Raw genomic sequence first — 20,258 nt, 5'->3', positions numbered from 1 at the left:
ATTTAGTGTTTAAGAAAAATGTTCAAGGTTTTTTTGCTTACCCCATTGGCAGATTTTTTTGCTTGTTTTTGCACAAAATTACTTAAATTTGTTATTTTTGGTCTAAAAACTAGACTTATATTCTTGGGTCGTTTTGCTCATCAAGAAAAAGCATCTTAATTTAAGAACTACTCGAAAAAATACTAGAATTTTTTTCTTGAAAATATTTTTTTGCAGTGTATTAAGACCTTTTTAAAGGGTACAGCCCTAATGACAGCTTTTGCACTTTTATTTAATAAATAATAGTAAATAACAATATATGTATGTATGTATGTATGTATGTATGTATGTATATACAGTCTTGTTCAAAATAATAGCAGTACAATGTGACTAACCAGAATAATCAAGGTTTTTAGTATATTTTTTATTGCTACGTGGCAAACAAGTTACCAGTAGGTTCACTAGATTCTCAGAAAACAAATGAGACCCAGCATTCATGATATGCACGCTCTTAAGGCTGTGCAATTGGGCAATTAGTTGAATTAGTTGAAAGGGGTGTGTTCAAAAAAATAGCAGTGTGGCATTCAATCACTGAGGTTGTGAAGAAACAGGTGTGAATCAGGTGGCCCCTATTTAAGGATGAAGCCAACACTTGTTGAACATGCATTTGAAAGCTGAGGAAAATGGGTCGTTCAAGACAGTGTTCAGAAGAACAGCGTACTTTGATTAAAAAGTTGATTGGAGAGGGGAAAACTTATAAAGAGGTGCAAAAAATGATAGGCTGTTCAGCTAAAATGATCTCCAATGCCTTAAAATGGAGAGCAAAACCAGAGAGACGTGGAAGAAAACGGAAGACAACCATCAAAATGGATAGAAGAATAACCAGAATGGCAAAGGCTCAGCCAATGATCACCTCCAGGATGATCAAAGACAGTCTGGAGTTACCTGTAAGTACTGTGACAGTTAGAAGACGTCTGTGTGAAGCTAATCTATTTTCAAGAATCCCCCGCAAAGTCCCTCTGTTAAAAAAAGGCATGTGCAGCATAGGTTACAATTTGCCAAAGAACACATCAACTGGCCTAAAGAGAAATGGAGGAACATTTTGTGCACTGATGAGAGTAAAATTGTTCTTTTTGGGTCCAAGGGCCACAGGCAGTTTGTGAGACGACCCCCAAACTCTGAATTCAAGGCACAGTACACAGTGAAGACAGTGAAGCATGGAGGTGCAAGCATCATGATATGGGCATGTTTCTCCTACTATGGTGTTGGGCCTATTTATCGCATACCAGGGATCATGGATCAGTTTGCATATGTTAAAATACTTGAAGAGGTCATGTTGCCCTATGCTGAAGAGGACATGCCCTTGAAATGGTTGTTTCAACAAGACAATTTCCAAAACACACTAGTAAACGGGCAAAGTCTTGGTTCCAAACCAACAAAATTAATGTTATGGAGTGGCCAGCCCAATCTCCAGACCTTAATCCAATTGAGAACTTGTGGGGTGATATCAAAAATGCTGTTTCTGAAGCAAAACCAAGAAATGTGAATGAATTGTGGAATGTTGTTAAAGAATCATGGAGAGGTGCCACAAGTTGGTTGACTCCATGCCACACAGATGTCAAGTAGTTTTAAAAAACTGTGGTCATACAATTAAATATTAGTTTAGTGATTCACAGGATTGCTAAATCCCAGAAAAAAAATGTTTGTACAAAATAGTTTTGAGTTTGTACAGTCAAAGGTAGACACTGCTATTTTTTTGAACACACCCCTTTCAACTAATTGCCCAATTGCACAGCCTTAAGAGCGTGCATATCATGAATGCTGGGTCTTGTTTGTTTTCTGAGAATCTACTGAACCTACTGGTAACTTGTTTGCCACGTAGCAATAAAAAATATACTAAAAACCTTGATTATTCTGGTTAGTCACATTGTACTGCTATTATTTTGAACAATACTGAGATATATATATATATATATATATATATATTTATACCACGGGTCTGTTGAATGCTGCATTCTGATTGGCTGAGAAATGTTCTATGGGTGTTGATTATTTTTCTGTAAACCGCACACCTAATTTTTCAAATGTCTTAAAAATAGGCACCAGAGCAATGTTTGTGGCAACCGTGGTATAAGCGGAACAATTGACTCCGGCCCTTTGAATTATTTGAAAATAATGCACACCTGCGGTGTAACGGCACTCCGCTTCGCGTCGTGCCGCATTACCACCTTGGTGTGCATTATTTTCTTATAATTCAATGGCCCGTCGTCAATTATTCCTTACATATATATATGAAGAGTTTCGTTGCAAAACGAGATAAATCCATTTTTTTTACATTTTTGTCAAAACATGTTTGTTGTTGTTATTATTTTGTTTTATGGTGCTACTTAGCTGTATTTTTTAAGTTATGAAGGTTTAAATCGACAAACCAACTGCAGTTGCATTGAAATGAATTGGAATGCAGAACCAAAGAACGCGATTTCTGAACAATTAACAAAACGGTGGTTATCTCGTTTTGCAACGAAACTCTTCATAGCTAGTATATATCTAGTTCATACTGCTCTTAGAAATGATGCCAAACATGTATTTTGAAGTTGACTTTTGTTGTCACATTTGTATCCAACAAACATCAACAGGGTTAACATACTGATCACATAAATACCAACAGCCACTAAGAGTTATTGTTTGTTGAAAGTTATTGGTACAGCATGAACTAGCATTAAGAGGATGAGAGAGAGAGACAAAACCTACATTTGTTCATAATACTGTTTGAAAACAGGGGAACTTGTCCAAAAATAGCCTGGCAGGAGCAAGGTCTAAAGTGAAGAGAAGCGCCCCCTGGCCCCATCACATGGTAAGACATCTCCACCATACCTGTCCACTGACTGTTGTGACAGCAGAATTCATCTTCACATAAAACAAAACATTGTTTGCATTGCAAATTAAAAATGGAGGATTTTCTGTAGGCCTACATGCCTGGAGCACCAGGAGGACAAAGGCGTTACAAACAAGAAGATGAGGTAATAAAACTGGAATGGAGTTCAGCGTACATATTTGTGACCCTGGACCATAGAACCAGTCATATAAGGGTCAATTATATGAAATTGAGATTTATACATCATCCGAAAGCTGAAAAAATAAGATTTTCAATTTCATTGATGTATGGTTTGGTATGATAGGACAATATTTGGCCGAGATACGATTTGAAAATCTGAAATCTGGGGTGCAAAATAATCAAAATCTTGAGAAATTGCCTTTGAAGTTGTGCAAATTAACCTCCTAAGACCTGAGCTTTGGTTTGTCTTTTTTCAGAATTTTACCAGCTGTTTTGGGGTTAGGAACTAATAAATATAATAACCAACCATGTTTCTTTGAACATGACGCAGTATAATTGTCCATGTTTGTGTACAACAAGTTCCAGTTACACAGAATTAAGTATTATGGTGCAAAAACAACAAGTCCACGTATGTGGACATCCAGGTCTTAGGAAGTCCTTAGCACACATATAGTAACACATGTGACTAATGATAAATACATTTTTGATATATTTACAATGAATAAATTACAAAATATCTTCATGAACATGATCTTTACTTAATATCCTAAAGATTTCTTGCTTTAAAAAATTGATAATTTTGACACATACAGTGTATTGATGGCTATTGCTACAAATATACCCGTGCAACTTATGACCACATGTTTTGTGGTCCAGGGTCACATATAGTAATCCTGTTTGAATAAGCTCTCTTTGGATTGTCAGAAAGAAAGTTAAGTGATGCTATCATCTTGATTTTAGTGGTCAACATCTGGTGCACAAGGAGAAAGGAAGCAAAATGTGAGTGTAATAACACGGCCTATTCTGTCACACTTGTATTAAAGGGGCTATGGCATGAAAATCTGAGTTTTTCCATGTTTAAGTGCTATGATTGGGTCCCCAGTGCTTCTATCAACCTAGAAAATGTGAAAAAGATCAACCCAGTAACTTAGTTTTGGTAAACTATTCTCTGCAAGCACGTGAAAAAATAGATTGTTGAAATTTGGCTCTCCTTATGTCATAAGGAGCTCTTATTATAGTAATACCACCCCCTAATCTGCACTATCCAACCACAGCACTGCCATTTAGTGCAGAGAAAAGCACAATGAGTTGTAATTGCAACAGACCACCATTACTGTGATCAGTGTTTGAGTTTCATCAACTCATTTGCATTTTAAAGGACACACCCAAAACGGCACATTTTTGCATACACCTACAAAGTGTCAATTTTAACATGCTATAATAAATTATTTATATGGTATTTTGAGCTAAAACTTCACATATGTACCCTGGGGACACCAAAGATTTATTTGACATCTTAAAAAAGTCTTGTGACATGGCCCCTTTAATTAAAGGGATAGTTCACCCAAAAATAAAAAAAATCTGTGATCATTTACTCACTCTCATGTTGTTACAAATCTGTATAAATTTCTTTGTTTTGATGAACACGAAGGAAGATATTTTGAGGAATATTTGTAACCAAACCGTTCATGGTCCCCATTTACTTCCATAGTATTCTTTTTTTGTTACCATGGAAGTAAATGGGGTCCACAAACATTTCTCAAAATATCTTCCTATGTGTACATCGAAACAAAGAAATGTATACGGGTTTGTAACAACATGAGAGTGAGTGAATGATGACAAAACATTTATTTTTGGGTGAACTATTCTTTTAAAAGAGCAAGAAAAAGGTGCAAAAGTTAATACAGATTTCAAACTTTTTGAAATATTGATTGTATAGAAATTAGGTAGCAGTTTCAGAAATTTTTTTAAAGGTCATGTTCTTTCTGATCCCATTTTTTAAACTCTAGTTAGTGTGTAATGTTGCTTTAATAGTATAAATAATACCTGTAAAATGATAAAGCTCAAAGTTCACTGCCAGGCGATATATTTCCTTAATAGAATTCGCCTTTTAAAGCCTACAGCGAATGGCCGGTTTGAACTACAGCCATCTACTTCCTGCTTTAATGACGTCACTAGAACAGTTTTTTGACTAAACTCCGCCCACAGGAATACATCAGTCGCCAGCTAAGCTTACGGCAAGCTAAGCTGCTATCGAATCACAACAAACTAAACAAACTACACAATTAGAACTCGATACGTATTTCTGAAGGAGGGACTTCATAAAACAAGGAAGACATCAGCCCGTTTTTAGGACAGTGAAAACAGCGCTATACAGATAAGTCAATTGTGTGAAAAATACAGCGTTTTTTTTACACGTGAAACATGAACACATGTTATATTGCGCACTGTAAACACAATCAAAGCTTCAAAAACACAGAAGGAACGGGACCTTTAAAACACTATTTAGTAACATTTGTACAGTACTAGTGGTTTGTGTACAGACCAGCTTCATATTTTATTTTGGTCTAGGTTTTCTAAAGTTTATTATCTATATGATCGTTTTTACACAAGAGTTCCTCTAAGCTCTGTAACAGAGTGCAAAAAAACTTTGTGGCTGTTTTTCTGTCACTTTTGTAGAAACAGAAGCAAGAAAACAAAGACCCCGAGCTTGTGGCAGAGACATACGGGGAGAGAGAGGCAGATGTCTATATTAAGAATAAAAAGAAAAGGGAAGAAGAAAGAGGAAGTGAAGGACATTGGGATTGGGAGGAAAAGGACACGATGACTGAAACCAAAGAATACAGTTCAGGTGATGGTGATGATGAAACGGGTAGCGAGGAAATAGAGGAAGACTTTGAGATGGAGAGGGAGCGAGAGAGACTAGAGATGGAGAGAGAAAGGGTGGAGCTGGAACGAGAAAGAGAAGAAGAACTGAAAAGAGAAAGAGAGATGGATCAGGAGGAAAAGGTGGAGAGAGAGAGACAGTTACAGAGACAAAGAATAGAATGGGAAAGGCAAAGAGAGAAAATGGAGAGAGAGAGGATGGGCGAGGTGGACCGAGAGGAAGACGTTGGCCCTCATATTTCCCACTGTGATTATCTTAAGGTAAGAATGTGTTGTGATCTTCAATCTGCACTGATCTATCTGTCTGTCTACAAGTGTTATATAATAATGAAAAAGGTTTGATATATGCTGTGGTATATTGAAAAGTGTCTGCCATTTGAATAAACATACTATCTGCACTATCATACATCCGACAACCTAACGTCAAATCTGGAAGTCAGTCTGACATTTGTTTTTTACGTCAACCCGACGTTATATTTGGAGGTCAGGTCGTTATCAGTTCTTGACGTCAACCCGACATTACAGCTGAACGTCAGGCTGAGGTTGGTTCTTGACGTTAACCCGACCTTACATGTGGACGTCAGGCTGATGTTGGTTCTTGACGTCAATATGACGTTACATGTGGACATCAGGCCGACGTTGGTTTTTGACATCAACCCGACATTGGTTTTTGAAGTCAACCCCATATTGGTTTTGGACGTCACCCCGCCGTTGGTTTTTGAAGTCACCCCGACATCGGGTTTTTGACATCAACCCGACGTTGGTTTTTGATGTCGACCTGATGTTACATGTGGACGTCAGGCCGACATTGGTTTTTTACATCAACTCGGCGTTGCATCTGGACATCAGGCTGAAGTAGTTTTTATGTTAACCAGACATTACCACTGGATGTCAGGTTGACATTGGTTTTTGACATTAACTCGCCGTTACATCTGGACCTCATGCTGACATTGGTGTTTGACATTAACTCACCGTTACATCTGGACGTCAGGTCGAAGTTGTTTATGTCAACCCGACGTTACATCTTGACATCAGGCCGATGTTAGTTTTCGATGTCAGGCCAACATTGATTTTTGACGTCAACTCGACCTTACATCTGAACGTCAGGCTGATGTTGGATTTTGACGTTAACTCTGTGTTACATATGGACATCAGGCCAACGTTGGTTTTTGACCTCAACCCGACGTTGATTTTTGACCTCAACCCGACATTACATGTGGATGTCAGGCTGACATTGGTTTTTGACATCAACTTGCCGTTACATCTGGACGTCAGGCCAAAGTATTTTTTTTATGTTAGCCAGACGTTACATCTGGATCTCAGGCTAACGTTGATTTTTGACATCATCTCGCCGTTACATATGGACGTCAGGCCAAAGTTGTTTTGTATGTCAACCCGACATTACATGTTGACATCAGGCTGATGTTAGTTTTCGATGTCAGGCCAACGTTGATTTTTAACGTCAACTCGACCTTACATCTGGACATCAGGCTGATGTTGGTTTTGACGTCAACCTGACATTACATCTGGACGTCAGACCCACGTTGGTTTTTAACGTCAACCCAACGTTACATTAAACATCATTACGACCTTTTGACATGCCCCACCATGGCACCATCTCGCGCCCCCCAGTTTGTGAGCCACTGGGTTATGGGAAGGGAATAGTATACAGTTTTTGTACAGAATTAAAGCCAATATGTCTATGAAATGTCCACTTAAAATGGAAACCTGTCAAATGGCATCAACCGGGTATGTGTGTTTGTGTGTTGTTTATTTGTGTTTTATATGTGACTGAAAATAAATAAGCATAAGTTTGTGCATTTTTCTTTATTTAAAGGGACCTCAAGGTGAAAATGGAAAACCGGGCCCTAAGGTTAGCCAACTTTTAAACCAGAACAATCTACAGTATTCTTACAAACTCACATCATAGAAAGAAAGATATTATTAGTTTCTTCCTATGTTCTTGTCAGCTCTTATTACGGACTAAGATCTGTGCATTCCGAAACCAAAGTCTGTTTGATAATCATCCCGCTTCCTGATTGGACAGCGTCCCACCCACACAAATGACATTCCCGCCTCCTCATTTGCAATTTTAGGAAATTATTACTATCAATCAAAGCGGGTGGGCGGAATTTCAGTAGCGACCCTGTCGCTCACTTTGATGTCCCCAAATTCTATTTTTACCCCTCGGTGCCTGATATGAATTGAATGTCTTTATTAATGCTTCTCTGTTAGTTTTGTAGTGCTCATGCAGTATGACTTCCCTGATAACTTTGGTACATTTTGATAATGCCATGATAAACGCTGTGTGTGTCTAATCATTTGTGAATTTGAACAGGGTGTGATTGGGGAGAAAGGCCAGAAGGTACAAATTTAAACTTTGTGTTAAAATAAAGACTTTTGTGTAAGTCTCTATGATCTACTTCATAGATTGTTTTGTTTTAGGGTGAGCCTGGAACTGGACATCGTGGACCCAATGGTCAAGCAGGTCCACCAGGACAAAAGGTTGACTGAATAATTGATGATATTTGAAGATGTGTATCAATACAATGTGATCTACTCTTTTCTCAATTTCAATGTTAAATGACTACATCGTAAGATCAACTAAAAATCCTAAGGGGTGGTTTCCCCAGACAGGGCTTATCTTAGTCCCAGAATAATATGCATGTTTGAGCTACTTTAATTTCAAAACACCTTGCACTGACATATTTACACATATATCAGTGCCATTGTTTTGTCTCAAGATGCACACAGTATAGTTTTTTGTAAGGTTTGTTTGTAAAAACGTCTTAAATGTCCTAAAATAACTGGATTAGTCTAAACCCTGTCCGGGAAAGCGCCCCTACAAATGCTTTTTGCTGTGTTTTATTAAATTAACTTTATAATAATCAGATAAATGATCTAAATAATAATCTTTCAAATGTTATGTGCTCAGGGTGAACCAGGAGAACCAGGACCACCTGGAGCTCAGGGCATCCAAGGTATCCGTGGAAATCCTGGAATCCCTGGGACACCGGGTCTAAGAGGCCAACCGGGTGACCCTGGAGAAATGGGTAGAAAGGTAATAACCCGTACTTATCTATGCTTGTGAGTTGTGTAACAATACATTTAACTGGTTACAAATTATTTGTCTATTTTTTATAGGGTGAGAGAGGGAGAAGAGGGAAGAATGGCTCACCGGGCCCTCCAGGTGCATCTGGTCCCATAGGACAACTGGTACTGCTCCTGGATTTACTTATTTTAAGCATGTGAATGAAAAATAAAAGACAAAAATGAGCTAATATATTGCTTTTCTTCTTTACAGGGTCCACCTGGCCCTCCCGGGGACAAAGGTGAGAAGGTAAGCCATTGTTTGTAATGTTAACAGGTGTTTGGCATATTAAAGGGATAGTTCACCCCAAAAATGAAAATTCTCTCAAAATTTTGCCACTTTCACAAACCTTTATCAATTCTGTGATTCTGATGGACACGAAGGAAGATATTTTGCCGAATGTTTGTAACCAAACCGATCAGAGGCCCCATTGACTTCCATAGTACTGTTTATTCCTATACTATTGAAGATAATGGAGCCTCTGATTGGTTTGGTTACCAAAAATTCCTCAAAATATCTTCTTTTATGTTTATCAGAGCAAAGACATTTAAATAGGTTTGTAACAACATGAGAGTTGCATAAACATAAATTTGCATCTGTTATTTAAAGGGTGACAGTATACCAGGAGAACCAGGTGACAGAGGAATTTCTGGGCTACCAGGTCGCAGGGTAAAATTCGGACATGTTCTTTCAGATATATTGTCTAAAAGTACTGTAAAATAATGAAAACTGGAAAGTTTTTATGTTTTATGACAAGTCAATAAATAGTGCCAACTTTTCAAATGGTCTGTTTCGTATCTTTATCAGGGAGCCAAAGGCATTGATGGTACAAAAGGTCCTCCAGGTCTAATGGTGAGTCATGTTCAATTCGATAGACTCTATATATTACAAGCAAATTAAATGTAGATCTATTTCCAATAGACAATATTGAGCAAAATGTCCCTCATTCATTGATGAAGTCCTGTTTTGATGCATCTCTTGGTTTTCACTTTCATTAAGGGTCCTAGAGGCCTCAGTGGTGTGAAAGGAGAAAAGGTGAGATGCTATTTTTACCCGTCTTGGTTTTCATTCAGAAGTTCACAATATTGATGGGCTTTAAATTTTAATAGCCAAATCAACTTTGACAGTGTCATTTCCTGTAGCTCAAAGATGTATAGGCAGCTTTGACAGGGCTGCTGTGCTTCTCTTCTCGTGCGTATTGACGTGGCCGTGCCTTCAATCGACTGTCTCTTCGAGTCTTTCGTATCTCAAGGCGATCTTTGCTCAAATGAAACTGCTGCGTAGAGCATTTTTCTAATGCAGACACAATCTGCGTCAGTTGTGAATGTTTCTGACGGCACGCAAATGGCAACATATGCTGCATTATTATTAAATATGACATCACAAGTGTGCGTTAATGGTGAATTTTATAATTCATTAATCAACTTTACAAGTGGCTCACCATTTAATAAATAGACATGTGTGAGTGTGACCCTATCTGTTATTATTTGATTGACAGGGTGACAAAGGTGTCATCGGTAACAGAGGAGAAAAGGTAGGAACAAGTAAATTATTCAGGTTTTATTGAGACATATAGAGACAAATGTATATAAATAAAGAAAAGTAATTCATTTTTTTTCAAATGCTATTAAAATATAAAGGGATGCACCGATATATCGGCCTGCACATATAATTGGTATTAACAGATAAAAGCTATTTTCCCACTATTGTTAAAAAAAAACGTCAGTGATCAGGGCAGATTATATCCTGTGTGATTATTTTAAATTCGGTCACAATTTTTTGCTCATTTTTACGTGTCATTCTCACGGATCTCCGCATTTTTCTGTGGTCCTACCACAGGCTTTCTTTTCCGTGGCATTCTCACGGATTGGTTACTCAACTGTTTTGTCCTATTTACATAAAATGACATCCTTACCCAAATTCAACTCTAACCCCAACGCCAGGCGATAATTGTTTAATGTTTAGAAAATATAAAAGAATAAATCAGAAAAAAAATAGTATAAACCAATTCTTAAAGTGACATACTAACGCAAACACCAAATCTAACCGAAGCGACAATCGTTTGAAAATAGGAAAAAAGCAGTTGAGTAACCAGTCCGTGAGAATGCTACGGAAAAGAAAGTCCATGGTAGGGCCACGGAAAAATGCAGAGATCCGTGAGAATGCCACGGAAAAATTACGTGACTATCTCACGGAACTTTGTGAGATCATGTTGAGTATTGCAGTTTGTACGCTCTGCACTTCTAGGATTTCACAACAGTAAGAGTAAGCTAAACTATTGGTATCGGTACACTGAGAAAAAAAACTGTACATTTTCTGTCACTGGGGTGGTATACAATGTTGTACCGTTTTGCGTACATTACTGTACCTTTAGGATCTATTAAGGACCTTTAAAAGTACCCCTAAAATTTAACAGGTACAAAATTGTTCCTTAAGGCAGTGGTTCTCAAACTGGGGGCCCTGAGATGGTGTCAGGGGGGTCCCAGTTTAATGAAATTTTATAAGATACATTAATTTATCATAAATTCTGTGTAATTTAACCTAAAATAAGGCTACTAACCAACAGCACTACATTGTATAATTTAATGTTTTTGTTTAATTAAAATGTTAAGTTTTGGAATATTTTATGTCACAAAATATTCTTTGGGGGGCCATGAAGGGATGCACCGTACACAAGGGGGGCCGCATGCCAAAAAAGTTTGAGAACCACTGCCTTAAGGTACACAATAGGTCCTTGAGGACTCCAAAGGTACAACATTTCAATGTGTTGTATACAGGTACAAAAATAAACCTTTGAGGGTACCACAACCTACCGAGAGAAAAGGTACAGTTTTGTACCTTTTGTCTGACAATTTTGTACCTTTTTTTTCTGACAGCATAGATGTCATTCTAAGTAATTGAGTATTGGCACAGAAATTTTGTATTGCTGCATCCCTAATAAGTATATATTATATACCTGATTTGTGGTGATTTAGTAGCTATAACTGTTTAATTATTATTTTTATTATTATGTTTTTTATAGGGTAGCCCACTCTCCATGCCAGGCCCACGAGGATTCAAAGGCCTTAAAGGAGAAGCAGTAAAAAAACGTTTTAATGTCTATTTCATTATCTGTATAAATTAAAGATAGTAAAATTTGTTAGCGATACTTCCCACCAACAATTAACTTGTAGAACTAGTTGTGTACACAGTTGGGACACAAGTGTTATCTTTAATATGTATTTCAGGGTGAGCGTGGGCTTCCAGGATTTGATGGAGATAAAGGAGAAAAAGGTGAAGATGGGCCACCTGGTGCAAAGGTATTTCACAGAGAAAGATATCATTCATGGCTGTGGACCAAAAGCATTTTGTAGCATTGGTTTCATGTAAATGCAGGGCCTGAAGGGTGAGGCTGGTACCAAAGGGGGCATGGGGCCATTTGGTGCACGTGGTCCAGTGGGGCAAAAGGTAAAAATTGTCGCAGTTAACTGTTTGGCATGTTATATCACTAAACCTTTCTTACCGTGGTAAGAGCATTTTGAAAATAAAGGTACGATTATTTTTTCAGGGGGATCCAGGGGAGCCAGGTATCAACGGAGAAAAGGTAGCCCACTAGTGCTGAATTGCTCCACAATATTTGCACTTTTTGGATTATTATAACCATTTTAAAATAAATGCTGTTGTTTTTATCCCATGCTGGGTAAATATTGAACTGAACACACAATAGGTCCTTAGCGTATAATATTGTACCCCAAAAGGTATAACATTTTAAAATTAAAAATTACCCAATGCTGGGTTGTTGCTGCTACCCAACCATGGTTTAAAACAACCCAGTATTGGATAATTTCATCAAATCTTGCTCATGGGCTGAGGTTTGTCACAGGGTCGAAATGGAGGGGATGGATTGGATGGTGAGGCCGGTGAAAAGGGAGATATGGGCCTGCAGGGTCGAAAGGGAGATCAGGTGAGGATTTATATCATCTCTAAACCTTTCTTGCTAAGGTTTCAAGCCCAATTTTAAATGTGCTTGTGTTTAGGGTGAGAAAGGTGATCCTGGTGTACCTGGTGATACAGGAATTAAAGGAGAGAAGGTAAAAACATCATCTCATCTGTCTCTAACTATGCATTTTGGTGTGTACATACTAAACAGACAACCTCTACTTGTTCTCCTGCAGGGCTTCAGAGGTTTCCCTGGACGTATTGGGAGCCCAGGACTGGATGGGGAACGGGTATTTTTGTAATTATCATCTAAAATAGGGAAAGTGGATTAAGTACATCACTGAGAACCTTTTTTACGGTAACACAAAGGGTGACTCTGGGGACCCCGGAGCACACGGCATTCCTGGACTAAATGGCATCCCAGGACGAAAGGTCAGGCCCCACATAAGAGTTCTTCACATCATTGTCACTCCATAATGTTATGGTGAGGGAAATAATTCGTTGTTTGTGTTATTATTTAGGGAGAAAAAGGCAATAGTGGTGAAAATGGCCTTGATGGAGCTCCTGGACAGAAAGGAGATAAGGTTTGTACTGATACTACTGTAGTTTAAAAGGACCATTTTTGTGAAATTCACGAGTTGATGATGTCATTTGACTTCAACTCACGTAATCTTTATTTTAAATAACCTGCAATTTTATGTTTAAAAGAGAGGTGGCGATACAGGTGAAAAATGTAAAGGTGCACTGTGTAGATTTTAGCGGCATCTAGTGGTGAGATCAAGAAATGCAACCAACTGTGTAGTCCTCCCTTTCGAAAACACAGAGAAGCTACATTAGCCGCCACAGGACAAACATGTCATTGTCTGATAAGGGTGTCGCAAAATTAAGTCACGACATCGAACTTCGAATTAAAAAATGGGATCGTCGATGCCCCATGTCACGTCCGGTCGACTTGTGGGAAAAAAACTCTCTGAGGTGCCGGGATTACCACCTAGTGATCTGACTTCGGACAAAGCGCAGCTCTCTGCACGTGCACAAGAGAGAGAGGCGCCCAGATGCAGCGGGTTATATTTTAAATAAAAGGGATAGTTTTGAAGCCCACAAACCCCCAAGTGAGGAAAAGCACGCAATGTGCATGTTAATGTGAAACTATAAAATAATAATAAATAATAATGGCATAGTATTTTTTGTCTTTAAAAATTTTTTTAAATCGAGAATCGAATTGAATTGTGACCTTAGGATCGAAAATGTAATCGAATCGAGGAATTGGAGAATCGTGACACCCCTCTTGTCTGAGATAACATTGTGACGAAACGCTCTGAAAGTTTGTCCATTTAGGGCTACTGTAGAAACATGGCAACACAAAATGGCGACCCGCGAAGGGATGTAGATAGTCTTTTGCTTTGCATTACATTGACTTCAAAACCTAGCATGACATGCAAGTTTGACTGTGCTATTCAGCCATTCCTTGTACCGCCTGTATTTTTTATGTATTTACCCATTTGTCTGCAGGGGACGACTGGTTTTCCAGGTTTCGCTGGTTTTAAGGGATCTTCTGGTGCACCTGGAGCTGCCGGTTCTCCGGGTCGGCCTGGTCCAGTTGGACCCAAAGGAGAAATAGGACCAAAGGTACTCTTTACCTACATTTTCCACATCAAAGAATGATACAGAGCAGATTTGAGTTTTCCTGTTTGTAAGTGATTCATCAGATTCCCAGGAGACGGATAAATAGTCAAGCCAGCGTACAGTAATTATGGCCATCTATATATCTCAATCTCACGGAGGAGGACAAGTCCCTAATTATCTGAGAGAAACAGAGGTTGAGGTACAGAGAAGGGGGTAGCATTGCTATTTCTGCACGGATGAAGATTCGAGCTATCAAACCAAACGCTGCGCTTACGCCGCCTTTAGCCACAATTAGGCGTCTCTTGATGTTGATAGGAAGGGAGAGGGGTTTGAAACATGCGCACTTGGACTGTCTTTAGGAAAGGTGAGCTGTACTTTACAAAAATAAAAAATAAAATGATGCTAAGAATTAGCAAATGCTTATTATCTTAATGGATTGTAACATATTAGGAGATGAATAACATTGATGTGATGATATTAATATTTTTATACATTTCTTTGATTTTGAGGGATATTGACATCATTTTATGTGCTTTTGTGTTTATTGACAAGTGTGTTACAATAAAACCAGAGGTAAGCAGGGTTGCCAGGTCCACTTACTCTATGATCATTATTTTCACTAAATTGGACACATACTGCAATATAACAGTAAGTTGCAAGTTACTGCTAGCGATTTTTTGTGTATTTTTCTTTGCAGTGTGCAGGAATTGAAATCGTTTTTAAATTAATTTTGGCCTTTTTTGTTGCAAGATCTGGCAACACTAGTGATATTGTGTAGCCTGTTGTGATTGTATTATTATTAATGATCTATATCAAAGGTATCATTTTGTACATTTCAGCAATTTTGACTGTACGTCAACAGCCTTTTTGGGATATTGACAACATTTTGTGTGCTTTTGTGTTTACTGATAATGTGTTACAATAAAACCAGAGGTAATCAGGGTTGCCAGGTCCACTTACTCTGAGCATTTTTTAACTAAATTGGACACTTTATGAAGTTACTGTAATATAAGAATAAGAATAAGCCTTTTTTGTAGCAAGATCTGGCAACACTAGTGATATTGTGTAGCCTATTGTGATGATATTATAATTAAAAAAAACTATTTCAAATGTCACTTTTGGTACATCTCTGTGATTTTCACTGTACGTCAACAGCTGTTTTAGGAATATTAACAACTTTTTGTGTGATTTTGTGTTTATTGTGTGTTACAATAAAACCAGAGGTAAGCAGCTAGGGTTGCCAGATCCACTTACTCTGCATTTTTTTAACTAAATTGGTGTTAACTAAGTTACTGTGGTTAGTTGCAGGTTACAAATAGGAATGTGGGTCTTTTCATATGCATTGTGAAGGAATTAAAATTTAATTAATTTGGCCTTTTTGTAGCAAGATCTGGCAAACACTAGTGATATTGTGTAGCCTATTGTGATTATATTATTATTAATAACCTATTTCAACTTTTTGTACATTTCTGCGAATTTGTTTGTACGTCAACAGCTTTTGGGGGGGTTAACAAAATTATGTGTGCTTTTGTGTTTATTGACAAGTTTGTTATAATAAAACCAGAGGTAAGCAGAGTTGCCAGATCCACTTACCCTATAAGCAAGTTTTATTTTTAACTTAATGAGACACTTTGGGGAGTTACTGTTAATGGTAATTTTAAGGTTATGGATAGAGATTTTTGTATGCAGGAATTAAAATTCTTTTTGGATTATTTTTGTAGCAAGATCTGGCAACATTAGTGATAAAGTGTAGCCTCAAGCTTTGTTCTGTGCTTTCCAATAAACACACCTACAGTGTTGACCTAACGCAACTGACCGAGCTTGCTTGATGTTTGTTTCTTTCCAGGGAGAAAAGGGGAAGAGAGGCAGAGGAAAGGCCTGTCAAAGAGGACCGCCTGGAATTCCTGGTCTTAGAGGCTTGGATGTAATAAGGCATCTACAGATACATAACTGCATCCTCCAGCCTATCATTGACAATGTCTCTAACATTATTAATATTTATGTAGGGGGAATCAGGAGCCTTGGGCAAAAAGGGAGATAAAGGCGAGCCGGGACTCAGTGTATGTTTATAGTTCTTTTAATATGCTGAATTACAGATGCTCATTTCTAGATGCAAGATATTTTCTTAATTTTGCTTGTGTTCAGGTGGAAGATGTGAAGGATTTAGTGTCAAAGGAGGTGGTGGTGAAGTGTGGTAAGTATGCATGTGTGGGCATTTGGGACAATTTTGAAATTGAGATTTATCATCTATAAGCTAAATAAATAAGCTTTGTTGTATTGTTTGTAAGGATTGGATGAAAAACAACTATTTGAAAGTCTGGAATCTGATGATGCAAACAATTTAGATATTGAGAAAATCGCCTATAAAGTTGTCCAAGTGAAGTCCTTAGCAACATATATTACTAATGATAAATACATTTTTGATATATTTACATTAGGAAATTGGCTAAATATCTTCATAGAACATGATCTTTACTTAATATCATAAGGATTTCTGGCATAAAAAAATAAATAATTTTGACCCATACAATGTACAAATATTGAACCCACTAACTCGTACTGCTGTCCACTGAAGTAAAAACACAACAGTGATCCATTAACATGTGTGTGTGGGTGGTTAAGAGTGTGTGTTTTTGTGAGTTTGTGTCTCATGGTACAGTACATGTGTTTGGACGCCCCTGTTGTGGTGGCCTCAGGACCTCGTGAGTTCCACCATCTGTTGTGTTCTTGTGGACTCTCTTACTCGATGCTCTCATGGAGAACTCATTCTCATACATGTTATATTTGATAAAATGTATTAAAAAAATGTATGTTATGTTCTTACATAAAGGTAAGAATTATCTTCTCCTGGTGAATACAAATGATCCAGACGAAGGTAGCATCCTGAGAGACGAGAGAGTTGCTGAGGAATCTCCTCACCCTTTGATGCAAACCCTCTCCAAAGTGTGGGCTGAAGATATGGAAGTTTCTGATTCTGAGCCAACATTAACATATGGTAACATTACAAGTAAGTACAGTATATTCCTGCTTTGAACCAATTAGTTATATTTAGTGCTGGGCAAAGATTAATCGCGATTAATCGCATTCAAAATAAAAGTGAATTTTTGCCTAATATGTACTGTATGTGTACTGTGTTTAATTAATATGTATATTTAAACACACACATATACATATATACATTTTTAGAACATTTTTATTTATATATTCATTTTTATTGTTAATATAGAATATATAAAAATATAAATAAATATATATACACATATAAATGTTTCTTAAATACATACATGAATGTGTGTGTATTTATATATACATAATAATTACAAACAGCACACATTCATACACTCACCTAAAGGATTATTAGTAACACCATACTAATACTGTGTTTGACCCCCTTTCGCCTTCAGAACCGCCTTAACGTGGCATTGAGTCAACAAGGTGCTGAAAGCATTCTTTAGAAATGTTGGCCCATATTGACAGGATAGCTTCTTGCAGTTGATGGAGATTTGTGGGATGCACATCCAGGGCATGAAGCTCCCGTTCCACCACATCCCAAAGATGCTCAATTGGGTTGAGATCTATGGACTGTGGGGGCCATTTTAGTACAGTGAACTCATTGTCATGTTCAAGAAACCAATTTGAAATGATTCGAGCTTTCTGACATGGTGCATTATCCTGCTGGAAGTAGCCATCAGAGGATGTGTGGTCATAAAGGGATGGACATGGTCAGAAACAATGCTCAGCTAGGCCGTGACATTTAAACGATGCCCAATTGGCACACCATTACACCACCACCAGCCTGCACAGTGGTAACAAGGCATGATGGATCCATATTCTCATTCTGTATACGCCAAATTCTGACTCTACCATCTGAATGTCTCAACAGAAATCGAGACTCATCAGACCAGGCAACATTTTTCTTCAACTGTCCAATTTTGGTGAGCTCGTGCAAATTGTAGCCTCTTTTTCCTATTTGTAGTGGTACCCGGTGGGGTCTTCTGCTATTGTAGCCCATCCGCTTCAAGGTTGTGCGTGTTGTGGCTTCACAAATGCTTTGCTGCATACCTCGGTTGTAACGAGTTGCTTTTCTATCAGCTTGAATCATTCGGCCCATTCTCCTCTGACCTCTAGCATTAACAAGGCATGTTCGCCCACAGGACTGCCACATACTGGATGTTTTTCCCTTTTCACACCATTCTTTGTAAACCCTAGAAATGGTTGTGCGTGAAAATCCCAGTAACTGAGCAGATTGTGAAATACTCAGACCGGCCCGTCTGGCACCAACAAACATGCCACGCTCAAAATTGCTTAAATCAACTTTTTTTTCTCATTCTGACATTCAGTTTGGAGTTCAGGAGATTCAGCAGTCTTGACCAGAACTACACCCCTAAATGCATTGAAGCAACTGCCATGCGATTGGTTGATTAGATAATTGCATTAATGAGAAATTGTACAGGTGTTCCTAATAATCCTTTAGGTAAGTGTATATTATGCAAAAAATAATTTTAATTTTGTATGCGATTAATCGCAATTCATCTTTGCCCAGCACTAGTTATATTATAAGTAGAGATGCACCGATATAATTAATATATAATTCACCCGTAGCTGATTATTCAGACTGATATCTGCCGATACTGATTAGTTTGGTGGTTATTAACTTGCATTAAGTCTAAATGACCATTAATATTAAACTTTAAACTAGTGATGTTTCTTTACATTTTCTATGCACAAAGCTCAAATTCATGCATTTTCCTGTTCTCTTTTGATTGACAGGATATATCAGCCATGACTATCGGTTGTATTTAAAATATTAGCGGATAGGGCAAAAAATGGCTTTTATTGGCCAATGCCGATTATTGGTCGATATACCAGTACATCTCTAATTATAAGGTCTAGATGGGGAGATTAAAAGGGCCGAAATTGTCTATCTCGTGAAATTTCATCCTCTTATATTAACAATGAGTCTATGTGTTGTAATTTACCGTAGTAAAGTTATATTAGAAACTGTAAATAATGCAATGTTACAGCATTCTGTGAGCATTAGTCATAGAAGCTGATCTTATTATGTTGAGATCTGGCAGATATGTTCATTCATCCATAAGCATTATTCGCTTCTCCTCGACATGCTGAAAAACAGGAAATGCTTACAGGAAATAGATACGATGTCAGGCACAGAGGTTCTGCATGGTCTAGTGGATCATCGGAGACTTCTTTGTGTTATTTTAAGCCACCGTGTCACACGGGGTGTATATCACTTGGAAAAATCTGCTATTACAATCAGACCATGGCTGCCAGAAATATGTATTTTAAGATCTAAGACATACTACAGGCTATGCAGATTTATACTTTTAATGTTAATGACATGGATGGAATAGCTCTCCCAACCTGGCCAAGCTAGTGTTTAGCTCAAAACTAAAAACTAAAATCAGCCTAGACCCACAGACCATCTTAAGTTTGAACTGTCTAGTCTATAAAACCCTATCCATAAAAGCCGGTGATAAATAGGACTATAGTGCATGTTCTCCACATTTACTGCTGACTGGCTCAGTGCTTAAAACATACTTTTACTGTACTTTTTATATAAACACTTCTGCTATGTTTATCTCTATTAACACACTCTGCAATTAGTTTTAATGGTTAAATATAGATATAAAATATAATCAAAGCTTCCCTATTGCACTCAGGGGCCGACGCACGGAGAGATGGAGGAGAATACAAGAAGAGACGTGCACTCCACACAGGTGTGTGCGCTGTTAAAGAGGACAACATCGTCCTCTGCTGATTGCTGCTCCAAGTGCTTTTCATGAGTTCATTTAGCAACAAACTGCTCACATAGGCAATATAGTCTGAGATTAGGTCCGGACGTTGAATAAAAAAAGATTTCAGTGGAATTTTCAGGTACGTGTCCGGGAAAATGGCCCAAAG

The 20,258-nt window shown here is 37.9% G+C and overlaps 1 protein-coding gene across 1 annotated transcript in view; it reads left to right on the top strand.

Annotated features, from left to right (window-relative positions):
* The window catches only part of col7a1l (collagen type VII alpha 1-like), a 103,360-nt gene that overhangs the window by 80,518 nt on the left and 2,584 nt on the right, over positions 1-20,258 (top strand). The window contains exons 81-109 of the mRNA XM_073868386.1: positions 2,759-2,833; positions 2,946-2,999; positions 3,776-3,814; positions 5,495-5,962; positions 7,539-7,574; positions 8,040-8,066; positions 8,147-8,206; positions 8,637-8,762; positions 8,846-8,917; positions 9,006-9,041; positions 9,402-9,461; positions 9,600-9,644; positions 9,792-9,827; positions 10,291-10,326; positions 11,815-11,871; positions 12,020-12,091; positions 12,168-12,239; positions 12,340-12,375; positions 12,655-12,735; positions 12,809-12,862; positions 12,947-13,000; positions 13,080-13,142; positions 13,232-13,294; positions 14,223-14,339; positions 16,183-16,260; positions 16,343-16,396; positions 16,482-16,530; positions 17,167-17,343; positions 20,018-20,074. Coding sequence (XP_073724487.1) covers positions 2,759-2,833; positions 2,946-2,999; positions 3,776-3,814; positions 5,495-5,962; positions 7,539-7,574; positions 8,040-8,066; positions 8,147-8,206; positions 8,637-8,762; positions 8,846-8,917; positions 9,006-9,041; positions 9,402-9,461; positions 9,600-9,644; positions 9,792-9,827; positions 10,291-10,326; positions 11,815-11,871; positions 12,020-12,091; positions 12,168-12,239; positions 12,340-12,375; positions 12,655-12,735; positions 12,809-12,862; positions 12,947-13,000; positions 13,080-13,142; positions 13,232-13,294; positions 14,223-14,339; positions 16,183-16,260; positions 16,343-16,396; positions 16,482-16,530; positions 17,167-17,343; positions 20,018-20,074 — 2,254 coding nt within the window. The remainder of the gene's footprint in view (positions 1-2,758; positions 2,834-2,945; positions 3,000-3,775; positions 3,815-5,494; positions 5,963-7,538; positions 7,575-8,039; positions 8,067-8,146; positions 8,207-8,636; positions 8,763-8,845; positions 8,918-9,005; positions 9,042-9,401; positions 9,462-9,599; positions 9,645-9,791; positions 9,828-10,290; positions 10,327-11,814; positions 11,872-12,019; positions 12,092-12,167; positions 12,240-12,339; positions 12,376-12,654; positions 12,736-12,808; positions 12,863-12,946; positions 13,001-13,079; positions 13,143-13,231; positions 13,295-14,222; positions 14,340-16,182; positions 16,261-16,342; positions 16,397-16,481; positions 16,531-17,166; positions 17,344-20,017; positions 20,075-20,258) is intronic.

This window comes from Misgurnus anguillicaudatus, chromosome 1 (genome assembly GCF_027580225.2).
Source record: "Misgurnus anguillicaudatus chromosome 1, ASM2758022v2, whole genome shotgun sequence".
Classification (NCBI taxonomy): Eukaryota; Metazoa; Chordata; class Actinopteri; order Cypriniformes; family Cobitidae; genus Misgurnus; species Misgurnus anguillicaudatus.
Note: the sequence above shows the minus strand (reverse complement) of the source record. Positions and strands in the feature narration are given on the sequence as shown.